The 11,675-nt window shown below is 35.3% G+C and overlaps 1 protein-coding gene across 2 annotated transcripts; it reads left to right on the plus strand.

The window, feature by feature from the left end:
• Positions 1–426: 426 nt before the first annotated feature.
• LOC100797818 (uncharacterized) lies at positions 427–6,752 on the plus strand. Of its 2 annotated transcripts, none has more exons than XM_006606489.4 (11): positions 427–572; positions 1,351–1,510; positions 2,436–3,120; positions 3,256–3,340; positions 4,534–4,621; positions 4,917–5,101; positions 5,282–5,414; positions 5,662–5,798; positions 5,942–6,016; positions 6,333–6,428; positions 6,588–6,752. In XM_006606489.4, exons 2-11 carry the CDS (start codon positions 1,363–1,365, stop codon positions 6,669–6,671), a joined length of 1,716 nt encoding a protein of 571 aa, XP_006606552.1. In that variant the 5' UTR covers positions 427–572; positions 1,351–1,362; the 3' UTR covers positions 6,672–6,752. The 2 variants fall into 2 exon arrangements, with proteins under 2 accessions (XP_006606552.1, XP_003556536.1); XM_003556488.5 differs by lacking the exon at positions 427–572 and adding an exon at positions 679–858.
• The last annotated feature ends 4,923 nt before the right edge of the window (positions 6,753–11,675 follow it).

Consider the following 11,675-nt stretch of genomic DNA (forward strand, 5'->3'; position numbering starts at 1 on the left):
TATGGCGGGTGATGCTGGATTTTACTTTTAATTCTAATTTACCGTTTGCCGTTGTGGAAAAGATCTTGTGGGTCCGGTAGAATCAATGTATATCCAAATGAAATTTGTAACACATCGACCAAATTAAAAATAATAACGAAATTTGCACGCTCATGCGGTAAATTGGACAGGTCTTATAAAAAAAAATATATAAAACTTTCTCGCGGGTAAATCGGTTAGGTCTTATAAAAAGATATTGAAAGAAAAAATATAGAATCTTCTCGCGTCACGGATTAATGTTTTAATTTTTAAACAAATCATTATTTATTATTTAGTAATACCCGTCCCATTCTCCATCTATTTTCTTCTTCGAATATTTGCATCCAACAACCAACGCTGACAACTTGAAAAATAAAATAAAATTCACAATGCTGACTTTATAAAAAAAATATATATATATATAAATACCAATACTGACTACTGAGTCACCCATAAGGCACACCAGAGCTGCAGAAGAAACAAGGAGGTATAAAGAGCTAGATAACCCTACAATCTGCAATTTTTTTGTACCGAATTGGTTCCAACTGTAGTGGGTAAGTTTCTCTTCTCTTCTTCTTATGCTGTTCTGTTTTTTATTTTATTTTTTCTCCCTTTTTCTCCAAGGTTTGTCTCTTTTTTCCGCTGCATGCTTTGTTTTGCTTATCATATTCAAAAAATAAAAAAAAAGGGAAAAGCAACCGCACCGAACTTCTTCTTTTTATTTATTTTTTATGTTAATCTTCTGAACTTGTCTCCAACGGGGATGAAATGAAACACGATGCTTCTCAAAATCACTGTGAAATGCAGTGTGTTGGCTTCTTCAGCCGCAAATCAAACACCGTAAGACTAAGATCATTGTACTTAAAGCGTCTAAGCTTTTTGTAAACAAATTAATTCTGCATAGTTATCTGAGCCTCTGAATTTTGAGTCATAAATGTGAGCAGAGAGAGAATTGCTAGTACTTCTTAATTTTTGTATGTTAGTTTTCAATGGCGCTTAGGTTACGAGACTTTTAATCTTTGCAGCAAATTTTACCTAGTTGAGTCACCGACATGCTACTGTGGAGTCACTTATACAGTGTTGTGGCACCATTCATATATCACTGTATACATATTGATTTGTGTGTAAAGATAACAAGAATGTTGGTTCAATTTGGTTATGTGTTTGAGTGAAGTTGATGTTGCTTATGTAGAGGAGCCATTCACTTAAAAGCAAGCTTTAGATTAGAGAGGAGATGATCTGATGAATGTATGGAATTAAGAACCATGAGGTTTATGGCTGTAATTTTTTAACCTTAAATAGTTATCTAACGTGTTGCTGCTCTGGTTACAGTTTTAACCAGGGATGGGTTTGGAGGAGAATGTAGCTAAGACAAGCACCACCAAGGACGATGCTAGCCAAATGTTGACCTTATGCACACATGCTTTCTATGATTTAACTCATGTCTCCCCGGTGGTATTTCTGTTCCTGCTGAAAAAATGTTATTACTATGGTATGAATTATTCTCCTTTTCAATGCCAATAGTTGTTGTATGAAATGGGGTCATATGATGATGAGTGCTAAGTGTTTGCTGAAATGGTTCCGTTAACCTTTCTGGTAGTTTGTTTTTCTTTAAGTAAACATCATTTGCCCAGATAGACTGGACATCAATATTTATTGTCAAGGTTTTAAATTAATGTCACGGTTGTAGTTTTGTCGCAATCATTGACATTGTAGAAAATTGTGGGCTTATAACTATTCAGTTAAATTCTTTCCCGCATGTTTCAAGATATTAATGGTCATCCAAAATTTTTCCAAAATCTTTGAGGGCTTAGAATTATTCAGTTAAATTCTTACCCTCATGTTCCAAGATATTAATGGTGATCTAAAATTTGTCCAAAATCTCACTCTTCCTTGTTGTAAATATTTATGTTGAATGAAAGATTGAAATAATTAACATTGTTAATTATGTAGTTTCCCAAAACTATTTATTTTGGGGGTGAACATTTCAATGTTCTGTCATCAAAGATTTTATATACTATTATATCTTTTAGGCTACATGTGTGGTATCCTCTTTAATATGTTATTGCCCATGTGTGGCAATTTTTGTGTGCAGAAAATGATTTTAGAACCAATTATCTCTTTTCAGGGTCTAAAGATACGCTGAAGACTTATTATTTGAAAAGCCCATAACTGTCAATTTAATAGACCTAATTTTTTTATCAGATCTTATAAATGAGTCCCTGATCAAGTTAGTAACCTATTTTTTTCAAACAAATCAGCAATCTCTTTATAAATGATCAATAATAAGATATTTAACATCTTTGGTTGCTATTGAAATTGAAGATTATTCATTACACTATGGTTCTGTCTCATCAATGCACATCTTGTTTCTTGCTATTTTCAATGTTTTTTTCTCTTCAAATGCCATTGCATAGGCACCTGTAAGGCAACAGCAAAATTCCGAGCCCTTCAACATCAAGTACATCTTGTTCTCCATAATGATCCAAAACCCGGACCAGCAACTTTTATTGTTCAGTGCATGTATGTCTCTCCATTATTTGAAGATCACAGTCAAGGATTTACTCATCTGATAATATCAGCTCTTCGCCGATTCCTGAAAAGATCAACAATCACTACAGAAGACTCATTGGAAGTGAAAGACCTGGTTGCCCATCTACTTGTAGATATTATTAGGGGCCAGATCCATCATGATGAAAAGATAGTCATGAAGCTACTCGAGATTTTTGATGTAAAACTAACAAATGTTGAAAAAGCAATGTGTCAAATTAAGGAAAAACACGAATTAAGTTATGGCACAGCAAACGAATTTGTTGAACAGTATATTGTTGAATTGGTAAAATCCCAGTTCTACATGACAGCTGTCACTTTAATAGAGCAATTCTCTATCCACCAGTATGGCCAGTCTTTTCTCCTTGATATGATACAGAGTAATCAATTCAAAGCAGCAGAGAAGTGGGCAACATTTATGGGGAAACCAATGTTATCCACACTTGTAGAGGAGTTCATTGAGAGGAACATGCTAAAGAATGCCTATGAGATTATAAAGAAAAATAATCTAAAGCAGGATTTTCCAGATGTATACAAAAGGTGTAAAGAAAGGTAATTGACTTGTACTGGTTGACACAGTGTGGATTTTCTAGTGCTGTTTGATTGTTCAGAGCATCTTAAATCCAATTTCACAATCCCTTACCTTTTTTAATTTCTTATTTACAAGATTCCCTTATTGATTTGCAGCTCACTAAAAAACTTGGCAGAAAAAGGATGTTGGGATGTTGCTGAGGCAAGAACAAACAATGATAGACAGCTTATGGAATATCTGGTTAGAAGTCATTTTCATCTTTTTGCTAATAACTGCCATTCTATATGTACATCTGTGTTGAATAGGTGTACACCACTGGAAACTGTTTAAAATAACAAATATTTTCTTTTTAAACTATGTCCTTTAGTGAATTGTACTGATTAGTGTCACCATTGTATTCATTTTCCTTGATCTTGAATTTTGATTTCTTTGCTATGTTGATTATGTTATTTACAAAAGACACTTAGACAATCGGTTTCCTATTCTGCTTCAGTTGCATGGTGTTTTCAGCAGTCCTTATTGGACAATCTTCAGGCGTCTTCATTAGCTTTATTTAACTTTTATTAACTTTATATTTGTCAACTTATTCCTCATGAAAACCAGAACAAACATTTCATTGTGTTACTGTTCTCTTCATATTTAATGGGTAATTAGGGCCATGTGAATACCCAGTGCTGCAAAATATGTTTAAAGTATATTTCCTAAATATTGGATGATCTATACGTTGTTTAAAATGGTTTTGCAAAGGTATGAATATTTCTCAGTGAGTTTTTAAATCACTGCTAGTCTGTTGATAAAAGTATTGAACCCATTGCTTAAAGACAAGGGATTTCAGGTGGTACACTCATATTTGTTTGTTATAAACTGATTGATGGTTTAAGTTACAAGGCTAGGGGTCGCCTCGCAGAATATATGATTTGTTTTTTACTTTTTTTACCAGCTCTCTAACTTAATATATCAGTTACATAATACATAGGCACCCTAAGCATAATTTTAGCTTGATTATTAGGCACCATCCACACTCTGCTGCTATTAGAATTGCTTAGAGTGGATATATTAAAAGAAGACTTAAGATTTTCAAATTCAAGACAGGGAGGTTTCATGAGCCCATTATGTCCAGTTTTGAGTGGGATTGAACAGTGTGAAGTGCCCGGGATGTATTATTAAAGCATCAGCTGCTCAACTGGAAATCATGACAGTTTCATTTAAAATGGATACAGAACACAGGCTTATGAGAAAAATATTAACACTCTGGTTCTGCATTATATTGAAATGAAGATGTAATAAGGTTTATAATTCTTTTATTTATTTATGTTTTTGGAAAAAAATGATGCTTGTTGAATGTTAGTTTTTCTCGACAGTTTTGGCCTTATAGCCCCAGTAAAATTTTCAAACGTGCATATAGTATAATCTTTTAATTTTACTTGTTCAAGGTTTACTTGGCACTGGAAGCTGGTTACATGGAGAAAGTTGATGAACTGTGTGATCGGTACTGCCTAGACAGGTTTTTGGACATCAAAGGTAGGCCAGCTTGTTGTGATAAGGAGAATACAGATTGTATTCTAATTAACACAGATTTTGTACTCATTAAGTTTGCTGGTTGCTTATTCTTCTTTTGCTTCAAATAGTTCTGTTTTTTTCCTGTTATTTTTTAATTTTTTTTTCTTGTATCACTGGAATTTCTATTGCCTTTGTTACCATCTCGCTTACATTGATGTTGTTACCATTTTATTTTATTTACTTTATTATGTAAAGTGTCTATTCTCTGCTATTTATTCTCCAGATGATAAACACAAATTTGCTTTATGTCCTGCAGTACCTGAAACAAGTAATCTGCAAGGGCGTTATTTACATCTTGATGAATTATTGGTTGATAGCATCATTTGGGTTGATGAAGTTGAAGGTTTGCTTGATGCAACAAGGCATATTAAGGGTTTTAAAGTTATAGGTCTTGATTGTGAATGGAAACCCAATTACGTAAAAGGCAGCAAACCCAACAAGGTAACTGAAATGATCTTCCTGATAGATTAATGTTTCTCCGTACATCTTTCTAAGTTTATTTGAATTGTTTGAAAATAATTATATCTGGGTTTTGGGCTTATGAGCTATGACATGTTACTGATCAGAAGCTGAACTCTTGATTCTCTCTTTTCCTTTTCTCCTCGAATTTCCATGTTTCAGGTTTCTATCATGCAAATTGCTTCTGAAAAGATGGTTTTTATCTTTGATCTGATAAAGTTACACAAAGAAGTGCCTGACATTTTAGATGATTGTCTATCTTGCATTTTGCTGTCACCTAGAATTCTAAAACTTGGTATGAAAATTCTCAATTCGTTTGACTTTGAATATATTGGCAAACCAAATTTTTGGTGGTTAAGATTGATCCCTAACTTCTGTAATATGATTATTTTGACCTGAATGAGAATGCTACTATTAGTGGGCTATGATAAGTAGTGTCTTCTTACAATTGTAAGCAAAAATGCTCAAGGCAGATGAAGCACTAAGTGTTTTTTGTAAATCTCAACTAGTAACCATTACTGCCCAATGGCTTGTATTTTCAGGCTATAATTTCCAATGCGATGCAAAGCAACTTGCTTATTCATATGAAGAGTTGAGATGTTTCAAAAACTATGAAATGTTGCTGGACATCCAGAATGTTTTTAAAGAACCTCGGGGTGGTTTGGCTGGACTTGCAGAGGTACTGTATGTCTGAATGTTTCTTTTAGTGTTTCATGTCTCTTTTTAAGTAATTTTGATATTTAAGAGGGATAATTATCGAAACCCCTGGGTTTTCTATGTTAGTTTATTTTGACAAAACTGGTGTTTTTATTGGTAAATCAGAAAATACTGGGAGCTAGTTTAAACAAGACAAGACGAAACAGCAATTGGGAGCAACGGCCTTTAACTCCAAATCAAGTAATTGCTCTCCTCTTTCTTCTTTGTTATCCATTAATGCTAAACTTTTCTGATAATGCATTTACGACATTTGCTTTGGGAACTTGATTTTTTTGTATAATTCCTAGTATGCTAGGTCTTTGAATCCATTCACATCGGTTGCTGAATACAAAGAGTTTTATTTTTCTAATAGTGGATAAATGGATTGAATGTTTCAAAATTGTATTGTATATATGATTTATAAAGAGATTTAGAAGATAAGACATAAATGACTATGATGACTACAATACATTTGAATCAAGTCATTCAGTTATCTAACGCTGTTCTGTATGTGCAGTTAGAATACGCTGCTCTGGATGCTGTTGTACTTGTTCACATATTCCACCATCTTCCTGGTCAAGGACATGATAAATCTGAGTGGAAGTCTTGCATCGTATGTGACTATATACCTTTTTTCTGCCTAGCCCGCTAACCTTTCCTTCATTGCAAATTCTCTTTGTTATGAACTTCTACCATGCATAAGATTAAGAATACCCTCCTTGTATGCATGCATGCTTATTGATTTTTACTGTTTTTTTTAACTGCCCTCCAGGTGTCCCACACCGAAAACGCCAAGAAATTCAAGAAATGTGTACCAAAGGTTGTAGACACTGACATGGAGACCAGCAAGCATTGATTCTGAATTGAGATCCATTTTCTTAATTGATTACATGTGTATATGGAAAACTTTCTATAGAAAAATAAGCAATTTTCATGAGGGACATGATCATTAATTTCATTGAATATATATTTTTTTTTTTTGTAAATCTGACAGATAATTTAAAATTTGGCATTTTGTACAGGCTATATTTACTAGCTGCAATTACGGTTATATAAGGTGATGCCCAAAATTAGGGCGATAAAACTGTTTTTTTCAAGAGAAATTATATATAGTTGAGGGTGTTTGATAGCTAACTGGAGATAAAAGAAAAGCGAAGAGAAGGAAAATATACGAGTAAGTTCTAGTCTGTCCATTTTATTACTATTCTTCATGCTTTTATACTTAATTGTGGATCACCAATCTAAGGTGTTGGTGAATAATTCTGCCAACAGAATACACAGATACGGTTATAACTGAATAGATATTGGTGCAATAACAGACGTAGTGGACAGAGTAGTGGAGTGGTAGTGGAATTGTAATAACGGAATAGCTAACTGCTGCTACTATTTTGGGTCTGTTGTTGCTGCTATTAGCTTCAGGTATGTTGCAGTTGCTATCAATACCCCTTTCCGGAAAAACAACCTTGTCCCCAAGGTTGTATACGAGGTGTGCAGTGTATCCCATTGTTCCCACGTGGTGTCCTCTGGGGTCAATCCATTCCATTGAACTAGGACAAGTTTGGTTGGCATGGAAGACGAATTGTCCCACTTCCAGTCCAGTATAGATAGTGGTTCAATGACAGGAAGATGATTTTGTGGCAGTGGGCGAAAGGGGGGCAGAGTTTATGGTAAATGGCCTTGGTGCAGCTTCAAAAGCGAAATGTGGAACACCGGGTGAATCCGGGAAGAGACCGACAATTGTTAGCGATAAGTCACCTGGCCAATATGTTCTTCAACCTGAAAGAGCCCATAGTAACGTTTTGAAAGCTTGGTGTAGGCCGGGGCCAGGGAAGTTTGGCGATAAGGTCTGAGCTTTACATACACCTATTCTCTTGCAGCGAATTGAACATTGCGACGGTGCTTGTTGGCTGTAACTTTCATGGCGACCTGAGTTTTAAGTAAACGTCGTTGGAGAGAAGTGTGAATTTCGGCCCCAGTGGATAGCAAGACATCGACTGTGTCCACTGTAGAAGTGCCCTGTAGATATTGGGGAATGGACAGTGGGGGCTTGCCATAGACGACCTCAAAAGCGAAAATTCCCGTGTTGGAGTGAACGAAGGTATTGTATGACTACTCCGCAAGCGAAAGAAACCTGAACTAGTGAGATGGGCGATCATGAACAAAAGAGCGAAGGTATTGTTCTAGAATGCGATTGGTAACCTCCGTTTGGCCGTCTGATTGAGAGTGGTTGGCGGTGCTTATTCGAAGCTTGGTACCGCTTAAACGGAAAAGCTCCCGCCAAAAGTTGCTGACAAAAATTGGGTCCCTATCTGAAATGAGACTTCGTGGGAACCCATGGAGCTTGCACACCATATCCAGAAATAAAAGAGCGACCTTGTAAGTTGAATGGTGATGAGGGAGAGCACTAAAATGAGCCTCCTTGGAATAGCGGCCGACCACGACCAAAATGACGGTGGACCCATGCGAAGGTGGTAGCCCAATGATGAAATCAGGTGACAAATTTTCCCACACATTCGATGCTATTGGTAGTGGTTGAAGCAAGCCGACGGATTTCTTCGTCTCATACTTTGTCTGTTGACAAGTGGAACATTGAGACACGAAGCGAACAACGTCGGCTTATATATTGGACCAATTGAAATTCTGGAGAAGACGGTGGAGCGTCTTAGCTAGGCCCATGTGACCACCGAGAGGGGAAGAGTGAAATTCCTCCAATAATACATATGTGAATCACGTCGTGAAAGGCAACCAAATATTTCCTTGCCGGAAGATGACATCTTTATGCATGGAGAGGTCTGGGCGAGTCTCGGGTTGCTGGTGGATTTGTCGTAATAGAGCATCATATTGGGGTCCTGGACAAGCGCTTGGCGGAACTTCCCAAGGATGACGGAGTTCGACATAGACAACGAGAAGAGGTGCATTTCCTCTGGTGCCAAAATCCGAGATAAAGCATTTGCAACGACGTTGGTGGAGCCAACTTTATACTTGATGGTGTAATCGTACCCCAAAATTTTAGACATATACGTCTGTTGTTTGGGGGTTTGTATGACCTGCAACATGATGTCCTTCAAGCTCTTGTAGTTCGTGAGGATAGTGAAGGAATTGCCAAGTAAGTAGTGACGCCATTTGCAGACTGACACCGTGATTATGTGTAACTCACAGAAATATGTGAAGGCTCGTTGGAGACGCGGGCAAAGGACTTTGCTATAATAGGCAATTGGGTGGGTATTCTGGAGAAGAATGACATCCATAGCGGAACTTGGCGCATTTTTCTCGAGGGTGAATGGGATAGAAAAGTCTGGAGTGGTGAGAACAGGTATTTGCGTCATCAGGTGTTTGAGTTGCTGGAAAGCATGTTGCGCTTCTAGGGACCAGCAAAATTGATCTCGTCGAATCAAGGCGGTAAGCGATGCTACGACAGCAGCATACCCTTGAATGAATTGGTGATAAAACCCAATTAATCCAAGGAATCCTCACAAGGCAATAGGGGTTGCAGGAATTGGCCAATCCGACATTGCCTGGACTTTGTCGGGATCCAGAGCCACCCCTTTTGTCGATAACATGCGACCAAGGTAATTCAGCTGGTTTTGAGCGAAAACACATTTGGATTGTTGGAGGAGAAATTGTTGTTGAGAGAGTGTGGACAAAATGACCTCCAAATGTTCGACATGAGAAGACAAGGAAGGGATGTAGACTAGAATATCGTTGAAGAACACAACAACATACTTGCGGAGAAAAGGTCGAAGGGTGTCGTTCATGGTGGCCTGGAAGGTGGAAGGTGTGTTGCATAAGCCGAAGAGCATTACCTTAAATTTGTAATGTCCATGGTGGGTGCGGAAAGCGGTTTTATGAACATCATCTTCAGCCATTCGAATTTGATGAAAGCCCTGGCGTAGATCGAGTTTCGAAAACCATGAAGGTGAAGCAGTGAAAAAGAAACAAAGGTGGAGAAGGAAGTCAAGGAACGAAGTCGAAATGTTTGATGCGGCATTTTAGGATTTGGGTAATGTTTGCGTCTTTGTGACTTGTGAGATATTACTTATATATATGATAATTTTATTTTGTATTTTTTTTACTAGTAAAATACTATATTAACCTTTATATTTATGTTATACATATTATAAGTTATAAGGATATATAAGTAAAATTCTATATACGCGGGGATACATGGATCCTGCGAGGTGGAGAGCATAATCCCCGTCCCCAAATTAGCTGCAAGGGATTTTTCATCCCCGTTCCCGCGGAGAATTTTTTCTCGACCGTAGGGCCCAGAATAGGGTAGTCCCTACGGGGATCCCGAGTTGCGGAGATAATTGTCATGCCTAATAGTATGTGCACATGTGATTGTTATCCATATTGTATGATGATAGTCCACTTCTATGTATGAAAGGTACTCAACCAAATATTTTGATATCTCATTAGCGTTGTACGATTCAGACTTTTAGTCAATAGAGTTTATGAAATATGATTCTATGAATGTAATATTAATATAAGATTAAAATTTATATATGTAAAAAAATATTATTAAATTAAAATTAATTGTTACAAAATTTATTATTTAAATTTATGTGTATTAAATATATATTAAAATTTTTAGTGATACATATATATATATATATATATATATATATATATATATGTTGTTAATTATTTTTAATATAATTGATCTATTAGCTCAGTTGGTTAGAACATCGTGCTAATAACGTTAAAATTACATGTTCGAGTTATAGATTTCAAACGAAAATTATGAATTCATAATTTATAAGTTTCATACAAATTGTAATATGTAAGGATATTTTTTATTTTTTCCTTTTATTGTTGGGTGTATTAAAAAAATGTTGAGCGCCTAAAAAAAAATACTATCATATAAGGTCTAAAGGTAAATTATAAGAATACTTATTAAATAATAGCACATGCAATGTATTCCCAAGTAGTCCCGATTTCTTTATTCTTTGGTGTCTTCTTCATAACAAGAAACAATTTTTCAGCATGACGTCTTAACTACTTGCGTTTTTTTGCCAATTTCATCCTCACATAAACTCTCCTAGATAGAAAATAACTATAGAAGCTTGCTATAACTGGCGGAGCATGAGATGTTAAGACAAATGACATATTAGAAAAAACTGAACCTTAAAATAAGATAGTTCATAAATGGTGCTTTCATGTTTATCTTATTAACGTCCGCCGATTTTAGTAGTATTTCTTTTGGTACTAATTGTACGAAAATATATTATAAACTAATAGTCTTTATTATATTCTTTTATCTTAAACGGATTTAGTTCAATTGATTATTATAAATTTTTTTATACTTTTTTTTTATTATTATGGATAAATAAAAATATTTTTTTATCCTATCAGCGGTAAAACACCATAAATTATATGATTTGATACTAATAAATCGTAGGTTCGAACTATAATAAACTTAATTTTTTAAAATAAAATTTCATATTTAAATCTTTTATATAAAAAAATGTAATTAAAAGAAAATATCTATTAAAAATAATTAGTCATATTCTTTCACAGAAATTTATTAATAAAATTAGTGAATAACCATTACGGGTGCACGAGTTCGGCAATGTAGAAATAACTTGTATTACATTACTCAATACCCAAATTTTGTAAACTCGAAATAATAAATTTATTCGAGTAAAGAAAACAGAGAAATAGCTTATTTATAGTGAAAATTAAAGAGACCAAAATAATTCGTAAGCATAATTTTGACACATTGTACTTCGCCTGACAGAATTTATACACGTTAGGTACAAATAAAAATTCTGAACTGCGATAGCTATTACTAGGAATTGCCAACTCACCTGAAGTTAGATGATGAGTGGATCAATAAATTATATTCTGAGTCACTCAC

The sequence above is a fragment of the Glycine max genome, chromosome 20 (genome assembly GCF_000004515.6).
Source record: "Glycine max cultivar Williams 82 chromosome 20, Glycine_max_v4.0, whole genome shotgun sequence".
Taxonomy (NCBI): Eukaryota; Viridiplantae; Streptophyta; class Magnoliopsida; order Fabales; family Fabaceae; genus Glycine; species Glycine max.